Source organism: Lepisosteus platostomus, chromosome 3, assembly GCF_059453375.1.
Source record: "Lepisosteus platostomus isolate fLepPlt1 chromosome 3, fLepPlt1.hap1, whole genome shotgun sequence".
In the NCBI taxonomy this organism is placed as follows: Eukaryota; Metazoa; Chordata; class Actinopteri; order Semionotiformes; family Lepisosteidae; genus Lepisosteus; species Lepisosteus platostomus.
In genome coordinates this window covers 55,481,076-55,509,001 of record NC_142613.1, presented here as the reverse complement: position 1 = coordinate 55,509,001, position 27,926 = coordinate 55,481,076, and the positions used below count along the sequence as shown (strand labels likewise).

The 27,926-nt window shown below is 36.8% G+C and overlaps 1 protein-coding gene across 3 annotated transcripts in view; it reads left to right on the top strand.

Moving 5' to 3' along the window:
- ldah (lipid droplet associated hydrolase) overlaps positions 1 to 27,926 on the top strand; it is a 110,985-nt gene that overhangs the window by 45,235 nt on the left and 37,824 nt on the right. For all 3 annotated transcript variants that reach the window (XM_088626139.1, XM_088626142.1, XM_088626140.1), the window contains exon 5: positions 21,172 to 21,341. In XM_088626139.1, the coding sequence (XP_088482265.1) occupies positions 21,172 to 21,341 (170 nt within the window). The remainder of the gene's footprint in view (positions 1 to 21,171; positions 21,342 to 27,926) is intronic.

Here is a 27,926-nt window from a genome sequence, read left to right as displayed (position 1 = left end):
AGGATCATAAACAGGTGTGTTGAGCTTCTGAGTGTGACTGGAATGTTGTGATATGCTTATCATAACCCTTCACGATGAGATCCTCACACTTGTTGATTACAGAGATAGTATCAACCAAAAAGACAGAAAACTGAGACAAACAGACAACTTTTAAAATATTCCTGAAACACACAGTATTGGTTAACTTATCATAAGATTGATACATATTAAAAAATGAAAAGAGGTGGTCCTAATTTAAGCCAGCATCATTATGAAACTTCATTACATGGGTCCTACTTTTATTATGAACACATGATAAACTCTTTTTAAAGAATTAGAGTCTGAAATTAGATGTATTAAGGCAGTTCCCAGAGGCATTTAATGAAATTTAGGACATGTGTGTCATGCTTCAAGAAAGAGCAAGTATGATTCTGACCTTGACATTTTGTACCATTTCATCGACATCTGCTCTTGTTCACCGAAATATTAATAAGGTTTGTTCTCTGAGCAAACTTTTTGGATCTGCTCAAGTGTACAATCACAAGAAACCTTACAAAGTTGCGAGTCTGCAGAAAAAAATAAGTAGATAAAACAGAACCATGTAAATGCGGACTATTCCAAATCAGAATGAAAAGGACACCATTAATGATGGCCAAATTATAAATAGACTAAGTGAAACAGTTGTCCTCAAGGACAGGTTATTGTATGAGTACGGTATATCAGAATGTGTTTTGTCACTTGTCACAAAACTCTTGAAAGCTCTGCTGATATTGAAGTTTTCAAAATATGATGCATTATTTTAGTAAAAAAAAAAGATGGCATGATTTCTTAATGTTCAGCTGGCTGTTGTCTCAGATTCCTTGATTGGTTTTGCAAGTGCATTGTTTTTTTTTCTTACTCTGAATTTTGTAAACATGCAAATCTCTTGTATGGACTTAAGAGTATGTCTTTAAAATGTGAACAGGACTGGGGTTCATAGAGATTGCATTCACCCTTCAACCAGGTATCCAGGTGTCTTTATTTCATATTTTAAATAATTATAATGCTCATTTCAAATGTATTATTATATTTGCGTATATCTTCCACTTAACCCTTCATCCCCTCCAGGATGAGTGTACAGCTATAAATGTAGGTTTACAGTCAGTTTTTATTCTTTGTTTTATGTAGTAAATGTCATGATGAATAATTCATCCTATTTACACAGAATGAGTAGTATTGGTCAGGGTGCTAGACCATTTCAAATTACATGACAGTGTACTACTTGGCTACTCAGATTGCTCAAGTAAGTGCTCTGATGTATAAATGGATTATAATAATGTCAAGCATTGCATATACTGTATATTGTAGCACATTTTATCATAAAGGATCTCAAACCACTTTCATATGAGCCATTCTGTACAAAAAATAGTGTGGTTTGGGTAGAGAAATAAGAATTGGATTAATAGGGAGCTTTAGAAAGTCCAGATCCAGATTGTAATTTAGGTATTAATTCAGATTTATTATACCTGCTGGTGCAAAGTGCCAAGGGATCATTAATGGCCAGATAGTAAGGATATTGATTCAGTGGTACATTCTACAGCATACTGTCTCCAAGCCCCACAGTCCTGAGGCATTGAACTTGGAAATTATAGACCAGAGGCAAGAGTAACAATTACTGGTCTTCCAGCACTACTTCAAGCAACTACCTAGTTTTCCTTTAGAGAGGTCTCCCATCCCAGTACTGGCCCAGCCTTGCTTAGCTCCTGAGATATGATGGGACTAGGCTGCAAGGCTGCCAGTTGTGTGCTCTCAAGGCTGCATTTGTAAATGTAAATTGACCTATCTGGTTAAATCAAGTTTAAGACAATGAACCCAGCCAATAACAAAAAGCAGTAGATTTAGTTATGAATTTTTCTAGCTTGTTTTGACTGTATTAGCATGTTCATAAGTACACCTTTTCAGTCTTTAACACTTTTGCTTCATTGTACCTCGATTAATGTTGGAATATTCTGCACATTAATAAGAGAAGTGTTTTGTAATTAAATTACTTAGTTCAGCCCTTATGTTATCCCTCGGGAGGGGGATCAGAATACCTCCTGGGTATCCCTGCCTGTCGTAAGAGGCGACTAAAAGGGTTGTGTCGGGAAGGGCATCCGACGTAAAACCATCTTGCCAAAACCATGGTTGCAAAGAACACAAAGCACATACCGGATCGGTCAGGGCCCGGGTTAACAACGTCCGCCATTAGTGCTGTGTCCCAACAGGGTACTAATGGAAATTATGCTACTGTGGGGAAAACTGTAGAGTGGGGGCTACAGAAAAGAAACAAGGTGAGGGGGCCTGGAAGGAATGTTAAGTCAATGAGAGTGGGGAGTTGGAATGTTGGTACCATGACAGGGAGAGGGAGAGAATTGGTTGAAACTATGGCAAGGAGAAAAGTGGAGATCTTGTGTGTGCAAGAAAACAAGTGGAAAGGAAACAGCTCAAGACACCTAGGAGAGGGATACAAGATTCTATACGCTGGAAAGAGTACAAAAATGAATGGAGTGGGTGTGATAGTGTGCAAAGACCTAGCAGACAAGATAGTGAGGGTGGTTAGACACTCAGACAGGATTATCAATGTACAGGTGGCTTTTGAGAGTGGGTTATGGAATATCATCTCTGTATATGCACCACAGGTACAGTAGGAAGACCACAAGAGGAAAAGGATAGCTTTTTGGAAGATCTCGAAGAAGTGGTTAGCAGAATCCCAGGAAATGAAATGGTGGTAATTGGAGGAGACTTCAGTGCACATTTAGGAGAGAAATGCCCAGATTATCCAGATGAACATGGTAAGAGAGGGCTAGGAGAGAGAAATGAAGAAGGAGGAAGGCTACTAGAAACACTCCAAGCTCTTGAATTGTTTGCAGTGAACACAGGGTTCACGAAGAATTATGAGCAAAAGGTGACATACAGGAGTGGAGGCCATGATACCCAAATAGATTACATATTAGTGAGAAGAATTGATAGAGCGAAAGTCCAAGATGCTAAAGTCCTGCCCTATGAGGCTGTTACCAGACAACACAGGCTACTGGTGATGGACATCACAATATTGAAGAAGCGAAGAATAAGGCAGAGGAAACACCCAGCACGAACAAAAGTGTGGAAACTTAGAGAAAACAAAGTAGATTTCAACAGGCTGGTGAGAGAAATGAAAAACAACACAGAGGAAACAGAGGAGCCTTCAGTTGAAGAAGAGTGGACTGAGATGAGCCACATCCTAGAAGAGGCTCCTACCAGGGTTTGTGGAAAGACAAGAGGAGGCAGACCGAGGGAAAATGAAGAGTGGTGGTGGGATATGGAAGTTCAGGAAACACTGAAGGAAAAGAAAAAAGCATACAAGGCACTGAACGATGGCACTGGAGAATTACAAGAATATAAGAGACTAAAGAAGGTAGCAAAAAGAAGTGTAGCAAGAACAAAGGAAAGAGCCTGGAAAGAATGGTATGAGAAACTTGAAACAAAGGAAGGAGAGGACCAAATCTACAAGATTGCTAAACATAGAGCGAGACAGAAAAAAGATATTATCCGGGTGGCAGTACTCAAGGATGGAGAAGGCAGAGTCTTGATTAAAGAAGAACAGATCAAGCAAAGATGGCTGGAGTACTTCAAAAATCTGTTAAATGTAGAAAATGAGAGGGAGAACCTAGTGGAGGCAGACGTAGTGTGTGGACCAATCCAAGAAATTTCAGTAAAGGAAGTGACAGAAGCTATCAAAGAGATTGGGCAAAGCAACTGGACCATCAGGAATAGCAGCAGAACACTTTAAGAACCTCGATGAAGAGGGGATTCAGTGGCTGACGAGATTGCTAAACAATATTGCCAAGGAAGAGAGAATTCCAGAAGAATGGACAAAAAGCAGTTTGGTTACCATCTACAAGGAGAAAGGAGACCCAATGGAGTGTAAAAACTATAGAGGAATAAAACTTCTGGAACATGGATTGAAAATCCTGGAAAAAATTCTGGACAAGAGACTCGGGAAGATAGTCAGGATCCACAACTCTTGTTGGATTCTCAGCGGGGAAAAGCACAACAGATGCCATTTTTGTGACGAGACAGTTACAGGAGAAGACACTAGAGAAAGGGAAAAAGCTGTATGTGGCCTTTCTGGACTTGGAGAAGGCATATGACCGTGTGCCCAGAGAGGTGGTGTATTGGTGCTTGAGGAAGAAAGGAGTACCAGAAAGCATGGTGAAGTTAGTTCAAGCAACCTATAGAGATGCAACTACGAAGATGATAACACAACGGGGAGAGACAAAAGAGTTTGAAATCACAGTTGGAGTACACCAAGGATCAGCACTAAGTCCTTTCCTTTTCATAAACATTATTGACACACTGACAGAGGAGGTAAGAACATTAGTGCCTTGGGAACTCATCTTTGCTGATGATGTGGCACTGATGGCAGATTCAGAAGTAGAACTACAGGAGAAAGTGTTCAAATGGCAGAGGAGTCTGGAAGAGGGTGGACTGAAAATGAATGCAGAAAAATCTGAAATAATGGTAATGGAGAGAAGAGGAGATACTATGACCAATGTTGAGGAGACAAATGGAGGAAAACTGAAACAAGTTGATGGCTTTAAATACCTTGGATCAAAACTGGTAAAGGGAGGAGAAACACTGGAGGCAGTAAAACAAAGAGTGAAAGCTGGATGGAACAAGTGGAGAGAAATAACTGGAATAATCTGTGACAGGAAAATTCCTAGAAAGTTAAAGTGCAAAATGTACAAGACTGTGATTAGACCTGTACTACTATATGGAGCTGAATGCTTGGCAGTTGGAAAGAGGGAAGAGAACTTGATGAGAAGAACTGAAATGAGGATGTTGAGATGGATTCTGCATATTTCAATGAAGGATAAGATCAGAAATGAAGAAATCCGTAGACGATGTAGGGTGGTGGATGTGGTTGAGAAGATGCGAGAGGCGAGGTTACGCTGGTATGGACATATCATGAAGAGGGACGTTGAGGAAGTAACAAAGAGGGTAATGGAATTTGAGGTGGAAGGTAACAGAGGAAGAGGCAGGCCTAGAAAGAGATGGATAGATTGTGTGAGAAAAGATATGGAGGTATGTGAAGTGAGTGAGGAAGATGTGCTCGACAGTGACAAGTGGAGAAGAGCAACCAAAGCAGCTGACCCCAGGACAGTCTGGGACTAAGGCTGTGAAAAAAGAAGAAGAAGAAGTTCAGCCCTTATGTCTCAGAAAAGCGTCAGACCTTCTTACACTAGGCTCATTTTCATATTGTGGCTCTGTCTTCAGGACTGAGGTGATTACCCATATACGTTTCTGAAAGTTTACATTGATTTGTGCTTGTTTAAGATTATATTCAACGTCAAAGGTAACTTTTCATGTTCTCTGAAAAAGTGAGCCAGCTGCATAAGAGCACAATGATACTGGGCACAGAAGAGGCTCTATAGTGTCGAAGAAAAGTCTTCACTCAGGTTAGGTGTGGTCAAGCAGAGTCCCTTTATACATCTGCATGGGGAGGATATAATCATGCAGATCTGAGAGCAGCCTCTCATACAGATCTGTGAGTAACCTCTCCACGAAGATGATAAATACAATGAGTTTTATACAGCAAATTCACACAGGAAAGCTCATTCTAAGTTTCCATATGAGGAGTTGTTTTTCTCTCTACAAACATTTCTTTGTAATTGACCACGTTCTTCTTAAGAAGCAGTTCTACCTTGCATATAGACAAAAGGAAGTATATAAATAAAAGGTGTGAAATGAGCTACACACTTCCGGTTTGTAATATTAATGTCAAAAGGTCAAATAATATGCTTGAATTATCCTTTTATACTGTTGCTAAGCAAAAAGCATATGAGCTAATAAAAATAGTCACTATTTTATATACTTAATAAAAAAAAGCAAATGCTAAACTTCTTCCTCAATAGCATTAATAGGGTTTTCCGATAACCTTTGATGCTTCTGGTAAATTTAAATAGTGTCAGTGATTAACAGTAAGTACAAATTAAAATCAAAATCAAATCTTCAGTTTTGGAAAAATAAACAAAAGCAAAGAGTCAAGTATTTAAGTTTATATTTAAAATCTTCCAGTGGAGTGACTGTTCCTGTGGTGGAGCAATTTGTGCTTGATGTTTTTGATTACAGCAAAAATATCTCTTAATACAAACATAAGGAATATTTCACCCTTGCCAATGTCAATAAGTCTTTCAGGTCAGGGTTTCCGCCTCCTGGGCAAAATTTCATTCATTTTGTCAAAAAGAGTTTGCAAGGCTGCTGCTGAAAAGCAACTTTCCTCTTTGATATGACTAAATGTCCAGACTAGTAAAGCATTCGTTCAAAAAATGTTGTTTTCCCCTTGGTAGACCAGCCAACGTTTAGTTCCATGGCAAATATATATTAATGAGACATTTTTTGCCTTGTTTCTGCACCCAATTAACCTGCCCCTTCAGATCAGCTTATTTACTTATTATGAGACTTTTGAACCTGGGATTCTGGTGACCACTTTACACATCTTTTAAACCATAAAGGTACACAACAAATTGTGAGAACCTTCTAAAATAAAACTACATACAACCTAACCATGTTTGCTGTAATAGATTTTGAAGTCTTAGTTCATCTTTCCCCTTCAGTTTTTTTTAAATGTGGAACGTGATCTAAATTAGACTGACTGACAAATCACTAAAATGACATTTGTTCATTCTGATTCACATTAACATTGCCCAAAGGTGTTCATGCCTTTTAATTCACAAGAAACATTGACATATTCTTCAGTTCTCTTTTACACCTGTGTGAGATACCTTTTAATTTTAGGGTACAGCATTGCAATGCATCATGGATATTAAAATATAAGAAAGGACACATGTGAGAGGAGACCATTCAACACATACTGGGCCTTTACCTTTCTATAGTAATAGCTTCAAAATGTGAGGATCTCATCCAGACATTTCTTAAGGGACCACAGATGGTTGGCCAGTCTGTTCTACACACTAGGAACGATCTGTGTGAAGAAGTGTCTCCTACATTCAGTCCCAAAGGTATTTCTGCGTAATTTCCATGTGTGGCCTTGACTCCTTGCTTCATTTGAACCAAATAGTAGATTAATCACTTTTTGATAGACTCTGCTCTGCTCGCTGAAAGACTTAATTCCACTTTAACCTCAGCAGTGTTCAACTAGTTTGTGATGCCACTAGGGGCATCCTGGTCACAGTCAGCATGTGACCCTGGCTCGAACCTTCAGTCGTAAAGCTCCACCTGTGCTTGAATGAATGCCTTTACCTTTTAAGCCGTTCAGGAGTTCTGATTAATTGCTTTTTGATAGGATTTATTTCATGATACATCTGTAGTATTACCCCTTGCCAGCTGGTGCAAAGGTGAGCTGAAACAGATGCTACATATTTTTATTTTACCCTTGAGTGTTTTTACTCTTGTCTCAGGGTGGTGACTATACACAGCACATATAAAACTTTTTTTTCCCCCAGTTGTGTTTCCGAAATAATTTACCAACTTTTGAGTGTATCTGTTTTCACGTTCTGAAAAGTATGAGGCACATGAATCTTAAATGCAGAGGTGATGTTTAGATGGTCCGTTTCTTACAGCAGTAGGTAATTAAGTTGAAATCTTCTTTCGTTTCACCATTTGTCTTATTTAAACGTTATTATGCTCAGCATGTTACTTTAATTCATTTTTATTAGTGCTCGCCATGCTAGTTTGATTTCTTTAACACATAGGAAATCTAGTAAAAAACACACACAGCACACTTTTTCAGAGACTTAAATCGTTCAGCAGCCTGCTCTAACATCCAAGCAGACCTGGCAAAAAGATCACAATATTTTGTGGAGGATTTGTCTTTGCCATTTACTGGTCTTTATTGTCCCATTAATCACAATTTGTAATTGTTTTGTTTTTCTGTTATTCCCAACCCCCTTCTCCACATTTCACTTGTTGTGTGTAGCCAGGTTTTAATCAGATGTTTGAGAATTCAAGTTTCATATCTGTACAAATTTGGAAATATGCTGTATATAAAGGGATTTTAATTTACCTCAGTGATGTCCCTCTCATCTAGAAATGTTGGATTTTGTACTATTTGTTAGGGCTCTCTTATTATTGCTGCAACAGTTACCGTGAAATATCTATTATATTACGTACCAAAACAAAAATAAACAGACATAGCTTTTGTTGGCCTTTACATAAAAAGGACTTAAGTAGTTCATTGATTCAGTCATTGAAGAGCTCTGGTCTGTCTGGCTGGAGTGTTGATCTGGAGTTACGTAATGTGTTCTATTTCTGGGTGCACAAGAAAGCTAAATTGTGTAAGAAGTACCATCTTTTCAGGCTTGCTTATACTCCTCCTTTGGAGCTTGCTTTGGGGAGTAGAACTGCAAGACTTAAAGTGCCTAAAAAAAAAGGTATTGCAGCTTAGACCATCATACCTGTCAGTTTCATTTAAGACAAGTAATGATAAATGATTCCTTTGTGTTCAGTAATATACAGTGTATGTGGAAAATGCCATCCATTGGTTCATCTCTCCAACGCCACTGTCTTTGTAACTTTTTTTCCTACTTTGATCTTTTACAACAGTATCTTAAATAGCAAAAACATGCTCTTGCCACAAGCATTCATTCTGTAATTCAAAGGTCACACAATTTAATTCCGTTTTGATCAGAAGCCATGTTTTTCCTTCCGGATGATTAAGGTATTGTATTGTACTTTATTTCCCAAAGAGGGTAACTGAAAGTGCTAACCAGTTCCTTATCATAAATCAGGGGCTCATGGTTAGGTATTGCTGTATTTTTTGATTAAGTGGGTTTGTCAATTGAAAAAGAATGTCTAAGTGATTTGAATTATGAAAGTACTTACTAAATGTGTAATTAGTTCTTTACATATCCTGTCTGTAATTTTTGCAGCATGTATAATGTGCTACTTGTTATGCACCTCTTATGGTCAACAGATGGTAGAGCAGACTTTTTTCCCTTCAGAAATGACTGTTAAGATGCTGAAAAGTGAAACTGTTTGAACTGCAACAGCTACTGCCCATCATGCCCTGTGCAATTTTGTCTTCAACTCCTGATGTTGGTTTTTCCTTCTCAGTTAGATATTCATCTCAGTGCAAATGAAAATATTGACACTTTTTCCATATGATTTTATGAAGACATGGGGTGAAATTCAAACAGTTCTTGTTGTTGTTAAGCTTTGGGGGTTTTCCTACATTTTTGTAAAACCTTTGGGATAGAACAGATTTTTTGTCACATATAGTTTAGCTCATTCGAAGGCACTTTATAAATTACATGAAAATATAATCTTTTGTTTACTTTCACTATATCTTGGTTTAACTCTTTGAAATTTTTTATGTTTGTGTCAAAATATGTAGAATGAGTTCTTTGCTGAGCTTTATAAGGTTTCATTTGGTGGAAATTTGTTTTGAAAAGCTTTGAAGACTAAAGCTTTAATCTCTGAGATTTCCACAGCAAAAATCTTCTGTTCTTCCCCCCTTACCACCGATAAACATGTATTTGTAAGTACTTTTTTCCCCAGAATGACTAAGTCAAACTTAATTATACTACTTTTAAAAATTTGCAAATTATGGCTTATGAAAGTATTATGATTACAGAAGACACTGGACAAAGCAGTTGATGAAAAATTAACCTATAAATCATCAAGAATTAATGGTTTTCCTTAGCATCTGAAACACAGAAAATAGAGTTTAATCTTAGTGTGTGCAGTGTAAACATGGACCTTTATTTCCTTAATAATAAAACTTGTAGCATGGATAGCGGACATTAGGGAACATGACTAATTATATTTAATGTCAATAGGCCAAATGTGTTGTGTTCTGAGTACAGAAATTAATAGGGAACAGACAGTACACCCTACAGTTTTTCCTCCTCAGTTTTTCCTTGTCATGTTCCATTGGAGGAGCTAAGTCATTAGCAACTTCTGAAGTCTATTGTTGTTTTTTTAATAATCTTAATCATGTCTTCAGATGTTACCTACTGAGTGTGTAGTGTTCATACTTTACAATTCATACTTTGCAAACGCAATGCAAGTTTTTTTTTCCATCTTCCAAAAACCTTTTCAAAAGAAGTCTTTGTTGTTTTTTAATATTCATTGACCAGACCTCCATATCGTGTTTCAGTTGACATCTGTCCTGTGCATTCTGCAGTTTCATTGTTACATCTCTGGACTTGTATTGTGTGCTCAATATTTTATTTATTTTTTCCATTTTAAACAGTGTTCAACAATGCATAGATGAGAACAACAAGAAGACTACAATGCACATATGTTTCTCTAGGTAGTTTCCAGCTCTTTGGAAAACCCCATCTGACTTGAGTATTCCTAACCAAACTGCATTATCTATTTTTTTTCGCTTCATGCCAAGCTAGTGCATTATTACCTAAATGTATTTAACATTTTACAGATCATTTCTTTAAAACAGTAATCAAATTGCTATTCTGTGAGCTGTGCCATTTTAAATTCTAAGAGGATATTTACTTAACATAAAACTTAGTGCTTGCTGACACAGCCATTTTTTAAAAGGGTTTATAAAAGGAAAAACTTGGTGCAGCTTGGTGTTCGTGCTGTAGGAACTGAGTTCTTTGGGTTTGTATTTTCACAGGGATTAATTGGGTGGTCTTTTCAGGAGAGTTATTAGAAAGAATAAATGTAGTTAATGTTTTAATGGTTTGGAGCTGGTGAACTAATATTGGCCCCTCTGTAAAGTTAAATAAACAAAGTGTGTGGTGTAAGAGGACTGAGACTCCATGCCTTGTAGTCTTGAAACCTGGGAAGAAAGAAACTCCAAACACTGAGTTAAAAGAATGAGGTAGTTAAAAAGGTGGCTAATGAATTTTGTGGTGATAAAGGAAATCCTTGAAAGTATTCTAAAACTGATCAATGCCAGGCTTTACTAGTCTAAGTTTAGCTGTGCCCTGTCCTTGTAAAAGGAAATGTACACCTGATTAAATTTAATTGCTGTTTGTCTTTATTTTCTATTCAAAAACGTGTTTCAGCATCACCGTTCCACTGCATCCTGAATTTCCAGACTAATCCTGAGAGATTCATGACACTAAAACATTTAACCCATCAAAATACAAATTAAATAATAAAAGACCCTCCTGTTTTTACATTTTGTCATGGTTACTGGATCCCATCCGTGTTTGTATACTATTATGCATTTGCCTTATGTGTATTTTATTGAACTACAAAGGAAACAAGGTTTTCATTATAATATTCATTATTATTATTATTATTCAGTTAAATTTGCTTTTTTTTTCTGTGCCAAGAAAGTCAGGATGGTAGTTTCTTATTGGACTGCCTATATAAGTCTGTCCAATTCTTAGAAGATTAAAATCTGTGTTTTAGTATTGTTATACTATATTATTATGCTTTTAAGTGTTAAGGGCTATTTTTAACCGATTAGAATATTGCTCATTTTAGTTACTCTTGTAACATAGATAACTGAATGCTTTGGGGTGAGGTACTGCAGCTGTCTTTATAAGTAATGTAGCTTATTGCTTGACAATTCTGCCTAAAACTGGAATTATATTATGACTGATTCTGTAATATCAAGCAGCAACATAATAAACCCATTACCATTTATAAAATCATATTTAAGAAAAGCAGGTATTTTCAGATTTTGTTCTCATATGATATTTTTGATGGATAACATCTTTACCTTTTGACATTTCAATGGATTTTGTGCAAGATTCAGGATGCTTACAGATCAGTTTCTCCCGAATGACAGTGGTATGTTCACCAGCTGATACCATCCCCTCTAATTAAATACAGCTGGCTATATGCAGCGGCCCTTAAGAATTTAATCTGGAGAAAGCGGAGGTCAGGAGATACAGTTTGCTTGTATCTTTTTTTACCCTTTCCCCCCGGGCTATATTTATCATTAGTGTTGGATGGATTATGTGTGGGGGTTATGTGCTAATGGGTTTGCACACCTACTTTCATTTTATTCCTTCTGTGAGTATTAGATATACAGGTGAGAAGTATAGTCTGCTGGATTTCATCTGCAGCAGGACCAGCTATTAAGTATATGCTTAAAACCCTCCATCTTGCAAAGACTGTTTTTGAAGCAAAAAGCACAAAGATCAAAGTACTCATCTTATGAAGTTATCGTGTAAGATAAGTCTTTGATTATATCATGCTATACCAGTGGCATTCAAGATCACTTTTGTGTATTAAATTGAGAGAATTGTGCATAAATTAACCAAAAGTGAAATACATTCTATATACAAAGGTTCGACAAATCTCTATATCTACAAATCATGTTGCCAATAGGTAATCAGTGATACAAATTTGTAGTTTTCTTATCATTTCATATGTTATGTTGGTACAGTGTTTAAGAGTTTACCAACATATAAACACATAGAACACATAAAATTCTGTTGGGTTTGTGAACACCCTTAAATTAAGCTGTTTTTTTTTTTAAAAGAAAATGGAGTATATTTTAAGACAGGTTGTAAGAAAGTGCCTGACCTCCTAGGATACCTTTGTTGATCTGTGCAGAAACCAAATTAACCCATCAGTGTGTGTCTCTTCAGCTGACCTAAATGAACAATAAATTATTGTGCAAATTGGAAATGGTTCTTCTTCCACCTGTTCAGTACAGGAAAAAGCAGCCTGAAAGAGAGAGAGAGGCAAATACATCATCACATTTTCCAGGGAAATTCAGCAAAGCAAACTTTCATGCCAAGTCAGCATCACTGTCAGAGCAGCTCTTTTCTTCTTCAAATTGCCATTGTGTATGTAGCTAGGTTGACAGTTTATCTGTTTGACGTTTGAAGACAAGTTACGATTCATGTTTCGTCAACAAATGGTGATGATTGAAGAAAATCCAAAATATCATTTCAAATCTTAAAATCTCCTCAATGTCATCGGTGATTTGTGCAGAGGTGTGTTAAATCGTAATGGTCAGCAGTACAATGCAAATAAAAAAATAAGCCAAAAGTAAAATTTAATTAAAAATTACTGGAAAATACATTTTAGGTTTCTGCCAACAGGAGATGACATACTTACAGCTTTTGCAGCTTTCAGCATCATGTCTTGACTAAAGCACACCATCAGAATTAAATGCACCAAAGTTTTTCAAGTCTGTTCAGATTAGATTATCATTCAGTCTCAGCAATGGAAAATACATTTCTTGATAAATAAAAAATAAACTTTCATGCTTTAAAAATAGCATCAAGTACCTTGAATCCTGGATACACTCTCATTGTACTGAAGCCACCTAAAGCACAAATGTAAGTTAAATGTGCAGAACTGGTCAGATCACCCAGCCAGCATCACAGCCTCTCTACCTTTAACAAAATGGGACAATGTGTTGCCATATACTATAAAACTGAAACCAACAGGCAAGAAATGTTGTTTTCACATTTTAATTGACAAACTCTAGGCTGAATCTGAGAGGTTATTGTGTAAGTAAATCAGACCCAGAGTGTCAGCACTTAGCCTTTCTTTTTTCCCATGGTTTAACTTTAGTAGGTTTGGTAGGAGACTTGTGAGCATCCAGTTTTACTGCTCTGTAGGGAATGGCTTTTTAAATTATTGCACCTATTAACCTGTTTCGGTGGAGAAATATGGAGTAACAACAAACAGTCAGATGGTGTTTTAATGGCTTCCCTTGTGGAAAACTCTTTAACACCACAGAGCACACACACAGGCATTTTACTTCTTCAGCAGAGGTTTTTGTCACTTAGCTTTGGTCAGATTTAACTAGTTAAAAACATTCTATTTTAATTTGAATATTTGCCCCTTAATCTCAATGCCGCAAATATAACTTATGAGAAATACAAACTCGCACGTGTTTGTTACATACTGCATGCACTGGTAAATGCGCAGTGAACATCCACAGACAATTTTGGAAGTCTTGTTCCGTAAAGCACCACTGACACCCACTGCGAACGTGTCAGGTCATACTTGATTTGATATCAATGATTGTAATTCTGAGCAACTGCAGTGTGCACAAAGACTTTGATAAAGGCTATATTAGAAGATTATCAAGATTGCTTTCTGCTTTATTAAGTGAAATTGTTAAATTGTTTGAGCTTATGCACAATACTAGAACCAGGTCATTAATGTGCCCTTCCCCGTTTTAAGCAGGGCTATTATTTTCGCTTGCAGTGAACAATAGATCGTAGTCTGTGTTTGTCTGAAACATTGAAATATGAAATATTCTCATCTGTTTCTGCTATTCTAGGATCCATTCATTTGATCCTAAATATTTATGTTTGATTTGTTTCTTGTGGGCAGCATGGTGGTTAGCAGCAAGCACTTCTGCTTCACAGCTCTTGGATCCTGGGTTCAGTTCCAGCCTGTGTGGAATTTGCATGTTCTCCCTGTGGTTGCATGGATTTTTGCCAAGTGCTCTAGTTTCCTCCCACAATCCTAAAACATGGCTGTCTAGGCATCTCTGAATTATCCCCGTGTGTGTGAGGCTATGTGTGTATAAACCCTGTGATGAAGAAGTGTTCTGTCTAAGAGGGTGTATGTCCATGGTCACCCAGATTAAACTCAGACTTGCTCAGACTTGCTACAACTGTATTGGATTAAGGAGTTTTTGAAATGAATATTTTTTAGTTTGGCTATTTTTTGGTTGCATATGATCTATGAAAATATCCCTTACATAAGTTAAACTGCACTTTATCCTGAGTGGAAATGTGTTCAAAGGTTTTGTTAGAGTCAGCTACAGTCTTATGGTCAATACATTCTCACATCACAGCTTCACTTGATCTGATGCAAACTGCACGTCTTGCATTTGTCCGGTTTATTTTAAAAGGCTCGATGAGCTGTTTCTCGCTTGTTTATGGATTACAAAGATTCTCAGGTTGCTTTTTCAGCAGGCTCTTTGGTGCTGCTTTAATTGATAACATCCCCATAGACAGAAGCTGTCAGGGAACACTTGCAAAAAGGAGATGGAAAAATAAAAACAGGCACTACATCTTTCATGCTGTTGATTATTCAAAACTATGCTGGTCAGTAAAATTCATTTTCTTTGAGGGGTGCCTACTGTCCTGTCTTCAGTTCTGCTGAGACAGATGTAAACTTTGATGTGTAGAAATCAGAATGCATAAAACATTTATGAAGGATTTTGAGCATACTGAAACTTAACATCCTTAATGATCAATTCATGTTTTTCCTTCCAACTTTCAACTTGCAAAAACATGCTTCATAAGGCTGTATGTGAAACTAGGATGCTTTGCCTCTTTGTGCACAGTGCCTAATTGCAAAATATTTAACCAACAGTTTTAAAATGCCATAATCCAATCCAAATGTTTGTGGTAAAGGAAATTTACTTTCATCTTCCTACAGCTCATCTGAAAATCTGTTTTGCACTGTAAGTCCATTTGTTATAAAGCAAACATGAAATAACTATAGCCTGGTATTATTAAACAGTTCATGTGCCCATTTACCAAAATTTTGAAAGTCTTCAGAGTAGTTAAATAAAATTATACTTAAAAATGAGACGAACGGCTGGGCATTTAATTTTCTGATAGAAGGAACATAAAATCAATTTTATAATAATTTGTACCTTATAAGGCACTTATAAATTATAACATAATTGTTTAAAACAACTGTTAGATCTCATCCTTTTATACATATGTTGTATAAATGTGGTTTTGTATTTTCAAATCTGAGGTCGGAAATACAGCATGATTTTTTTTCTTGGCATGTCTTCTGCTTCTAGTAATTTGAGTACATGTACTCAGAGAAAGAAGCTAATTAACCATGTTTAAAAGAATCCTAAGAACTATACTCAAGAGTAAAAGGTTTAGTATTGGGTCAAGGATCATAAATCTTTGGAACCTCTATTCGGAAGTGTGCCCTAGTATTTCCTAAGAATTTCTCTTTACTGGGTACTTTTTTTCCTGATAACATTAAACACCACTGTATGAATTCCAAATGAGAAGTATATACAAGAAACACTAGAAGCTGTCAGTGGTAGTTGTAAAGGGGATACAAACGCTTCCAGTCTGTTTCTTGTTTCTTGTAGTTTTCCTAAGCTGAATAGAACTAATGATCTTTCAGAAGCCTACCTAAATGTTTCTGAAGGAGTTTCAATTCTACTGAAGACATAATACAAATGTTGTCTTGTTAAAACTAGGTTGCTTCTGTAGATTTTTAAACAATAGCTATATAACTTAAACATTAAAGACCTGCATTTCACTTTTTTTTATATTACATGGCTGGACATGATGAGTGATTTTATTTTATTTAATGGGGGGGGGGGTTACTATTTTAAGTGTGAGTTTATTTAGTTATGAAGAATATATTATGCAGAAAATGAGCTGTAGTTTTGTTGAAAAAAAATATCACCAAAAACTGTAAATAGCACAATGCAGTGTAAGTTTTGATGATCAACACATAGAAATAAAAACACTCTCAAAAAAGCTCACACTGAAGCAGAACAAAGAATTTGATCAATCTGTTCTGTAACTATATCCTCACATTCACATAAGTAGTGAAGAACGGTTCTTGCAGGTCAAATGTGTGAGCATACACTGTTAATCACGACAGAGTAGACTGACCTGCCTTGTCAGTATGATCACTGCACACAGGCAGGAGAGCCATAATTTAGGAATAGCAATAATGTCTTTAAGGACCTATGAATCACTCAGTAAAATCATTTGGGTAGCAGCAACAAACAGAGTGTTTTCCATTTAACAAACTTTCAACTTGCAGACCTACTAATGGGCCAGCAAGGATCTGTTCGCAAGTTTGCTCCTTTAAAATTACAGTATGTGTTAAGGATATGGAACTTATCACACAATAAGGTGTGCATCAAGAAGGTCAGAGGTCAGAGCCCCGGTTGTTTTGGGCTGCTTTTATTGCTTGTAAGCTAGAAAGGAGCTAATGAGGAAAATAAACTGGTGCTGATGTGTCTGCCTGTGCTTCAGTGTGCTTCCCACAGCTGGCGCCCAGTGGAGTCCATTGACACCTCCAGAGCAATAGTTTCCACTTGCATGGGCTGCCCAATGATTTTTTAACCTAACAGAATAGTCCATTAAATTGGAACTTGTGTGTATTGTAATGTATATCTCCAGAGTTATCCCTCGTCATCTGTGTCCTTCACTAGTAACTCCTAATAATTATGGAAAGTGTGGATATAACACAACATGAGAAAAGCCTAGGATGAAAATGGGAAATAAACATTTTGAGACCAGAGTCACAATATATGGCTATCTTACTAGGTACATTTAATTATTAGTCTTTTTTCAGTCTCAATAATAAATTAATTGTTAATTTATAATAGACATTAAGGTGTACTTCAAATAATATTTTTTTATGTCAAAGGACATTTACTTCTTCGCGCCTGTCTTGATTATTCCTTCAATTCTGAAACTTGAATTCCAAGTTTGTGTCGTGTCACAAAAGTTAAACACATTTCAGAGTTTCCCATTCAGGGGATTTCATAGATATATACAGATACTGTATTGGGAAACAGAGACACAAGCATGAGCCTTGGTTTTGATTCCAGCCTGGGGCACTTTCTGTGTGGAGTTTACATGTGCTCCCTGTGTTTATGTGGGTTTTCTCAGTGTCTCGGTTACCAACAACCTCCCAAAGAAATCCTGGTTGGGATCAATGGTGTCTCTAAATTGTCTGTGTTTTACTGACACCCTGTCATGGGATGCCTTTTGCCCTGTGCTTTCTGGGTTGCCACAGCCCTTACCAGGAATAAACTGTTTTCTGAGAATTGAAGAACACATGCAATACAGTAATTGGATCTTTTAAGAGCAGTTAGAGGGTCGGAATTCCTAGGGCTTTTCATAAAATATAATTTAGCCCCATTTAGAACTAATAAAAAATCAAGATCAAGCCTTGTAGTATTTTATTTTAATTTGGAATGCCTTCCAAGTTTAAAAGTATCCTTTTGAGGATGTAAAGCTGGAATTCAGACAGCTTATTACTAGGTATGCCAAAACACCAAAAATGTTTTTCCTCTCACAAAATGTTTGATGCAGGTTGTTTTTTTTGTGTAAAATGTGTGTTACACATCGGCCCTTTTGGTCTGCCACTTAAGAAAATAATACTGAGGTTCTGTGGGGAATTTCGCAACCCTTGAAAGATAGGTTCAGAATGGAATAGGCGTTCTGTGTAATCACAGGGGGCTGAGACGTGCACTGTGGAGTGAAGGTGTAGAAACGCTGTTAAACCTTGAATACTCAGATTGGAATGGCAGGATGCAGGGCATGGAGTTGGTTGTGTGCTCTGGGGTTTTGGTCAGTCTAAAAGGCCTGGGTTGTGTCAGGGCCTTTTTATATTGATAAATGAGCAGTAATTGCATTCCCACTGAAGAAATAAAGGCAGCAGCTGGCAGTGGGGTACCCATAAAAACCCTGTGATGACAGATTTACTAAACTATTCTGGGCATGTTTTTCTTCTTTCGTTAGTTTGAGCATAGTGGATTATTGGCTAAAAATGCCAAGTACAGTTTCCTCCGAACTACTGTTAAGCTGCTTCCATAAAGAAAAAAAAACTTTACTTATTTTACATAGTATTTTCTTTTCTCCAAGACTATGGTGTCTTTCATCCATTCTTAATAGTAATACACCCTTTTTGTGTTTTAAAAAGATTTAAAAGATTTGATTAATATTTAATATTCTTCCCTATATTAAGCTGGAATTATACTTTTTGGACCTGAACATTTGAGAATTGTGACATTTAGATTTTGTTAATAATTAATGATAGGACTAGCATAATAATTCCAATTCTATTACTCTCTTGCCATTAAATTCATATATTATAATTTTGTAATTAATGGCAACAGAGTAATATATTGCTGTTGTGTGGTCATTCGATAACAGTATTGTTCATGTCTTTCTTAGTTTATACTCTTTACATTTGTAATTGATAGTTTTAATTGCATCAACCAATATGGAGGGTCATTCTGCTGTTTAATAATCAAAGCTACTTAAATTAAATTGCATAGTCTAACACTTTCTTCTTTTCAATTTTATTGTACATTTCTAATTGTGCTGTACAGTTTTCCTTATGTATGTAGGTATGAATACTGAGTAATGGTTACAGATATTAATGTGCACAGCAGAACTTTGCTTTCACTTTGTTTTTTCTTTAGCTCCAGAGACTATGTCCGTGACATTTTAGTATATCTCTTCTGCTAGTGCTATCACTTATTCTGGGTGAGGGCCAACACTGTAACATGAATTTATTGCTTGGCTAAGAGTGTGGATTAACTAGTTATTCCCGCTACATTTTATGATAAAACAGCATGGGGAAAAATAAAACATTTAATTAATATGTTCACAAAAATACTGGAGTATATTCTCTTAGGAACAAGTAACAGGTTTATTCCATGCTGAAAAGAGAAGAGAGAAAACACAACATTTCGGCTGTGAAGCCTTCTTCAGGTGTGAGAAAGACAGGGCAGACAGCAAAGATTAAATAGCGCAGGAGAACAAAAGCTTGGAGAGGGTAGGAGGCGGGAGCAGGGGAGAGGCAGAGAGGCCACTCAGGAAGTGCAAAGTGGAGAGAGGTGAAGAAAGGTGTGAAGTCAAAACCTGCATGAGAATAGAGATTACACGAAACTAAATCGGTCATTGAGAGAAGGGGGATGATGTGAACCTAGTTTCAGGATGAGTTACCCACCTGAGCATATGCAGCTACCCGCCTGAACATATTCTCTTATGTTGCTTAACATAAAACAATTTGAAGAACAAAAGAAAGGTTACAAAGGAGAGGGGGGAGCCCATGGGTCCAGCTAACCCATTTGATAAATCAAATTGCATGGTGTTACACAGTTGTTTCAGGATTGTCATTTGTTTTAAGTTCTCAGCGTTACTGTTCACCATTAGAATGAGCTCTAACATGTTTTCCCCTCGCCAGCATTAATTTCCAACTCTGCTGTAACTTGTTTAAGCCATTTTTACATGTTAAGAACATTAGAAACACAAGACATATCCCTCAGATGTTTGCTTTGAATGGCTTGAATTGAGAACTAGTCTCTGTGAAGTAGGTCTGGAATTATTTAGATAGGGGGACTGGAATCTTTTTATTTTTACTGCTATAAATGTATGCTGGTTGTTGTATGTTGTATGTCGAACCCGAAAACGCGCCCTCAGAGATTTTAAGAAATCTTTCATACGCATGATCACTCAATTTGCAAGCTGATGATATTTCAAGTGGTGCTAAAGGAGTGAAAATGGTGGTAAATTGTTATTTGATTATACAGTATATCAAGGTATGTTGCTGGAAACCCACTGCAACACTATCTGTATTACAGATATTGCTGCTCCTCCAGGATGTCATAAAGCTGACTTTCAGAAGAAGGACAGGGCTTGCTGAACTGGGTTTACTACAGTGCGTTGCCTGTTTTATGTCAAGTTGACCTTTATTGAACAAATCAACAAACAAAACAACACTTTAAACTAAGGTTTTTTAGGGTCTCTGAAGAATAATCCCACAGTTCTCCTCCAGATGTGTGAGTTATTTGTTGTCAGTCTTCAAGCAACATTAAGAACAGTTGCTGGGCATGAACTGGAATGCAGCAATACAGAAAAGATTTTGAGTATTTTTAATGGGAGCGATGGTGACATAACTGTCAATAACGTTGATTTAGAATAATAAAGGAAGTGCCAATAACTCAGTCTTCTAAACATGTATCTAACATTAGTGAGTATCTGGGTAAGCTGTAGTTTATTTACGCTATGTTTTCAAAAGTATTAAAATGCAACATAGAAGTAGAAAAAAGTGTTTTTTGGTCATTTGTTTTTATGATTATAATATCATGAATGCAACGTGAATAAACTGCTCATGAGGTCTACTAGGAAAATTATAGTTATAAATTGCACAGACTGCTGTGGCATTACATGCATTCTTATAATAAACCCTTGTTAGTCCTTGAAAACAGTAGGCAGAATGCAGAAATTCATATTACTGTATTAAAATGCAAGAATTATTTTTCTGCTGATGATAAGTAACTTGTCTGAGGAACTTTAATTAATATATTGAGTATAATAATTGTATAGATATAATAATATATACTGTAATAAGTATATAATATAATAATTTATATTGAATACCTTATTAATTCTGGTTTTGTTGTACATAAAAACACTGTTTTGATACAAATCTAAACTGTATGTATCAGAAATTATCAAGCATAGTTAAGGAATTTAGTTTGAAAGGCTAAAGAAACTTCATACATTGTGTCATCATGCCTTTTTTTCCATGCTCTGCCAGATACCGACACAATGGTGATAAAGGATGTCTTCGGGCTGAATGGGCAGATTGAGCACAAACTGGCCTTTCTGAAGCAACATGTTCCCAGGGATGTGAAGCTGGTGTTGATTGGCCATTCCATCGGGTGCTACATCATTCTGGAAATGATGAAGAGGGATCCTGGACTTCGGGTAGGGAGGTCTTATTCCTGTCTTTTTGTTTCAGTATTTCAGTAGCCTTACATCTTTGGAAATCTTTGTTCTAGGAAAAAGACAGTTTCTTTAACTGGTTATCTAGTAGTTTTTTTAAGTCATTGACACTTCCCAATTGATACTTCTCAGCAGGAACAGTTTTCCTACTGTATGTTAGGGAGAAAAGAAAAAAAAATGATATTCTGTTGTCGTTCTTTATTATAAACTATTACCTATAAAATTAAGTATTTTTATTGTCTGTAAGTCGCAGACTGAGTGAGCTTGTGTTTTGTACACCTGGTCTAATAAACACTGTCTTTAAAGAGCCTGGCTCACAACCTAAAGGCGTTCTCCTTCCAGTTCCTGTGAACCAAAGCACCGCGTAAGGTCTGGCGTAGTGCATCACTCAGTGAATTTTAAATCCTTGCTCCAGCCACATTGCTTTGCTGAAGATTGCATGCTGCCAAGAAACAAACATAAATGATTATGTTCTATAACATATGATGTGCGATAATAAGAAACTCCTGTTCCCCTCAGTCTAGATATTTATTTTGGACTAATGGATTCCCTCATGGTTTTGGGCACAGAGGTATGGATCGGTGGCTGGATTTGACAGCACTTATGGACGGAAAGACCCAGAGTTCACTGTATTTTCAGGGGGCTGCCCAGGGGTTGGTTATCATACTTAAAGGCCCTGGCACCCTGCCTGGCATTTAAATGAGATTCTGGAACTCTGTCTGGGCTGTTCTCTCTCTTTTTTCTGGGCACACAATTCAAGGCTGTGAGCCGATTCAGATCTTGTATACTTTCTGGGTTAATTAGCCTCATGCGTACTGCAGAAAAGCAGTCAAACAATGTGGTTGACTAATAAGCTGAAACTAACTGAGGTCATCACCAGTATGTAGACAGAAACTGATATTGGTCTGTCTCAGTTACCAGCCTCAAAAAGGTGAACGGCAGTGTATTCACCTCACTGAGATATCTGTGTTTGATTAAGTTTGTTTTTTAATCTTCTTGTTATTACTTTTGTCACACTGATATGTGAAACAAATGGATATCCTCTATTTCTACAAGGAAAAAAAGAAATCCCAGGTAAAGTATTATCATAGTGAAAGTTTCTGAAAGAAAGAGTCACTTTCAAGCCAAACAATACATTGATATGAAGCATACATTTTCTTTGTTAAAATAGATGTAGTTGAGGAAATCAGATATAATAATAAAATAACATTAGTAGTGTCATGTTCATACATAAAAAAGAATATCCAGCAGCACAACATGTATTTAACATAGGGGCTCTCCAGTTTCACCATGTGGATTGTTGCAGTAATAAAATTAACGTCTTTCATTACTTAAAATGTCTTTTAATACTGTAATTGAAAGGGTGGTTTCCTGGAATGCCACAGTTGAGAGTTAAAATGTGCCAAGTCTGTCTTTTATCCAGTGTAAGTTTCACACCATGTACTGTAATCATAGCTAAGCAGGCGTAATGTACCATAACAGATGAGTGATAAAAACTTAATCCTCCAGTGATAATGTGTCAAACATCCAGTGCCTCTTCGTGCTACTGTGGGATCTCAGTAATGCACTCCTAACCGTTTGACTGACACGGCGCTGTGGAGAGAGTTCAGTTTCAGCAATCCGTGAGAACTGGGAAGGACAAGAATAAAGGACACTCTGAAATGTCTAAAGTGAAGCCTGTAATTGCTGATAGCCCAAGGGTCAGCAGAAGTATGCTTAAGGAATGCGAGTCTGATCCGAAGGAGAAAGGATTTATGAAAACAATGGATGCCACTGGTTCACAGCCCTTGCTAAAGGATTGGCTGTGTAATCACCTACACTCTTAGGCAGATTGGTGTTCTTGCTTAGTTGGTGGTATAATGATTAAAGGGGCAATGCAGAAGCACTTAGTATTCACTTAAAATACTCTGCTGTCTTTTTACACACACCTTGCAAGGAGGTGAAAGGGCAAAGGGCAAAGATCAAAGATCAAGCAAAGGACATAAAATTAGAGAACAAGGCCATTTTAATTGCATTTTTTCTCTTGATGAAACTTCATTTGGTAATAGATATGTTCTGTATAAGAATGTATCATTTGATACTTACAGTATGTTCTGACTGTTCTTTTGTAGTAACCTTTGTAAAGTGAATATTAATGCAATTTCCTTAGAAAAACCAGAAATCTCTTTTTAAAGTATGTACCGTGAGATTGAGATGTCCTCCAGATGTCAGCTGCAGCTGCACAGACACCTTATTGTCTTGCAGGTGCTCATCTAGTCACAAGTCCCTGGTATACTGCTTACTGAAGGATCTATAAATTGTTTTGCTTACACTGGTCCCAGGGATATCCAGGCTTGTTCACTGCTGCTACTGTCAATCCCAGCCATATCTGGCCAGCAATGCAGTTATTTTGGGCAGGAGTGAAGAGCAGCAGTCAGGCTTCTGAATTCATTACGGTAAGCCTGGGGGTTCAGTTCCAAGGTGGTGCTAGTGCTGTTGTACCTCAGCACACGGTACAGTACTTCACTCAGATTGCCTCAGCTATGTACATGAGTACAAACATATATTACTTTTCATAATTGCATCAACCAAATAAATTGTAAAAAAGGAAAACTAGAAGACTTACACCCATTTTGAAGGTTTTCAAAAATCCTGTAGTGCACCCCGAGCTGATGGCCAGTCATTAAAACTGTCACTGCAATATGGGAAGTGCTAGTGGGAAGCAGGTTTTAGAATAATGAAAGTTTCAAGCCAGTCACTGCAGTATTACTAAGACAGTGGTAGTTTTAAGTTCTGGAGAAGAATGGCAGCCACACAGGGACTGCTTTCCAAACTTCCCTCCATCTTCACCCAGTACAGGATCATGTGGAAGCTAGAACCTATTCCGGCAAGCACCAGGCAAGAGGTGGAATAAATCCTGGAATGGACACAAGTCCCCCGCTGGGCAGACAGATACAAACGCAGACACACACGCACGCGCACACACACACACACCAGGGCCAGATTTTTACAGAAGCCTGTGAACTGTCCCGCTAAAACTATTTGTTTTAAACAGATGAGATGTTTTTTTTTTGTAAAAACACATTTTTTGTAAACCAAGAACATGACAGGATTTTTTTCTGGAAAAAGAAGGGGCATTTCTTCTATGAAACAGAAATATATATATAAGAGGTTGTTCGGGGGGAAAAAAAACAGTTGTTCCAATACAATAGGTTAACATTATTTTGCATAGAATGATACATACATAAGTTAATCGGCCATGCATTTTCTGAAGATGAATCAAATGTGATGGCTCTGTATAAGCGTATAAACTATTGCTGCAACCTATTAGACACAATTCTGAAGCAAGTCAGAGTTTAATGAAACCTAATAAGTGGTTTCAAGTCAATAAGGACAGCGGTTTACAAGACAATAGCAGTTAGAACATTCTGAACAATAGACATTGTTTTTTAACATTGTGGAAATTTCTGAATAAAAAGGTAGCAATTGTGGTTTATGCAGAAATCCCACTTCACCACATTAACCATATTCCCACTAGAATGATTACTACCCAATTTGGAATTTGTTAGCCAAACAGTCTTTGAACAGGAGCATAATGCATATGAAGCTGCATTTCTCCAGGCAGTTGGTGATGACTCACTGTTGGCTGGGTATTGATCACATCAACTTATTTTGAGCTTGGTTGTTCATTGTGATTCACTGTTTAAATTGTGAGATTAAAATGTTGTCTTTGTGGCATTCTTGGGAATGGTAGTGTGTCAGATATTAATGATATCCTCACTAGAAAGATCCAATGCTTGGTGTTAATTGGCCAAATACATTTTATATCAAAGAAGTGCTACAAGCTGCTTGTCACCAATAAACAGACAGAAATAGTCATTAGACATTTGTATTTATTTATGCAGGAATCCTGTTTCTGAATGTATGAATGCTCTTGGTAGTTGTACAGTTGGTACCATATTTGTAGAGTTAATTAACCAAGTAAATATCTCAGAAGGAGCACTTTGTGTGATTGGATATGCTTCTCAAAGCCGTTGATTGTTGGTGATGAAACTTGCCAGGTTTCTCTTTATCTGGTGCAGTGGTTCACAAGAAGTTTTCAAAATGTTCCTTACAATTACTGTAGGCTTCCACTGCATAGTAGTCCAGTTATAATAATTACTTTTTAAAATCTGTTCACATTTATGAGTTAAGTAGAACAGTGTTCTTAACTTTTCTCCTAACGGGACTGCAGCAATGATGCAATATCAGACAGCGATATTCGTAATGTAAAAACCCACAGAAATGGACATTGTGGGATTTTTTCCTTCTGCACTGTAAGGAACTTTGAATGAGTATTTTTTTAAATTATTACAGATACCCCATTATATTATTTGTCATTCACTTTACTGTAAATGTGAAAACTACAGAAAGGAGGATTTGTTCACTAAATTCTCTTGATTTAATATGTGGATTTGATGTGTGCAATTATATACTATGCAATAAAGGTATATAGATGAAGTATTATTATTGTAGCGCAACAGAGCTGGTTTTGTGGTACCTTTGCCCTGCGGTCAGTGCGACCTTTACAAAATACACGTTTATGGTTGTCATAATTGGTAGATGAGTGTTTTCATTCGTTGTAAAAACATCATCGTCTTTTCCCAAATTACTTATCCCACATTACTCATCATGCCAGACCATGCTTGGTAAGATGGAATTCCTTGGGCCACAGTCACAAAAAATAAACTTTTGAGAGATTTATTTTTGTATGTTTTTTAAAGAACCATTAACGGGAGTATTTCTGAAGTGATTTTTTTTCTGTATGTCATAAAAAAAATAAAAATTACGTCATTAAAATGCATGCACATAAAGACAAGGAAAAAAAACTTAAATTGCAAGGAAATAAAAAAGAATGCGAGAACGGAATCTGGACAAGTTTCTGTATGATTAATATTCTATTATGACTTAGCAATACAGAGAAGTATAAAATTGTACGTGACAGTAAATCCATTAATTAGCACAAAAATGCCTACAGAAAGTTACATGCAAAGACCTTTTTACATTTATTTGTTCCTGACATTGAGTTTCACTCCAAATAATAATAGCTTGCTGTATGCAGGCAGATGTTTAGCTTGACCTGATATATTTTATATGATATACTAGACTGACAAACAAGCTGGTAATTCTCTAATTCATAATTTCACTTACCATCTTAACAGCAGAAATTAAACTCTTAACCTAATGTGCATTAAATTAGTTAAAAGAATAATGAAATGATTAGATTAAGTTTCTGTTGAAATAGCTAGCCATGACAACATCCCTTATTTTTGGCAGCTCTTGCTTTGGAAAACCGGGTTTCTCAAACAACTGATGTTGCTCAACCCAAACAGCCATTATTAGATCTTTCACAGATCCGAATTTTTAAAACAGGACTTCCAGCTATGGCAAAAATCAATTTATCACCCATCAGTGTAGGAATCCTAGAAAAACTAGAAAAAGGAAAACTTCTTTCTGTTGAACATATTGAGGTAAGAAGAACATCTCTTAACATTAGCCATAGCATCATTTAACAAGTTATAGGTTTATTCCATGCTGAAAAAAAGAAGAAAGAGAACACAACGTTTCGGCCGTGGAGCCTTCTTCAGGTGTGAGCTGAAGAAGGCTCCACGGCCGAAACGTTGTGTTCTCTTTCTTCTTTTTTTCAGCATGGAATAAACCTATAACTTGTTCCTTTGCAGCCTACGCATGCTGACGCAGCTACCCACCTGAACTAATAGCATCATTTATAGGAGGCATTTTAAATGTTTTGACATTTCTGGTAGTATTGACATTTTAAAATATTTACTAGATCAGACATCCTGGGAGTTGGTTAGGTGTGCTGTGTAGAAAAAAAGTATATATATTTTACTTCAAAAGACTAGTGTTTCCCTCTATTTGTTAATATTCACTAAATAATAACAACAACATCATTTTGAGTGCCACAAAACTAATACTGACATTGTGATAAAAGAAGACTGACACAATCTTTTTTTGGCATATTCGACTAAGAGTGTAACATTACAAAATTCTCAGGTTACAGAAAGGACAAAGGTCTGCACAACTGCAAATGGTGTGAAGCCGTGTGTCCATGGTTGTAATGTGCATTTGCAACATTGTCACAAACAAAAGATTCAGTGTCCCTGGCCCAAGCCGAGAGGTGTTCTGGTATCGTTTGCTAAGGGGTGTTTCAATGCTCATCTTCCATGGACACCAGCAGAAACTCAGTGGGAGAGTACTGTCTGAAGACTGGCCTACAGGCACATCAGCCATGCCTGCTGCAGCAGGGGTCCCTCATGAGGAATATATTACAAGGATGCTTTTGTTCTGAAGGAAATCAATTTAACCTTACTGCTGTAACACTTGTATGGCTTCAGCCCCTGTGTGTCCCTGCTATTCCCAGACAGCATTGTGTCAAGGAGTGCTTTTATCTTGCCTTAATCTGATTAAGCATGAAAAATTAGAGAAAGTCATAAAACAGGGGTAAAAAAAAAGAATGTAAAGAACACTGAAGACAAACTGAAAATTCAGCAGAGGACAGCTGTTAGGCTTTGGTATTTAAACAGAATG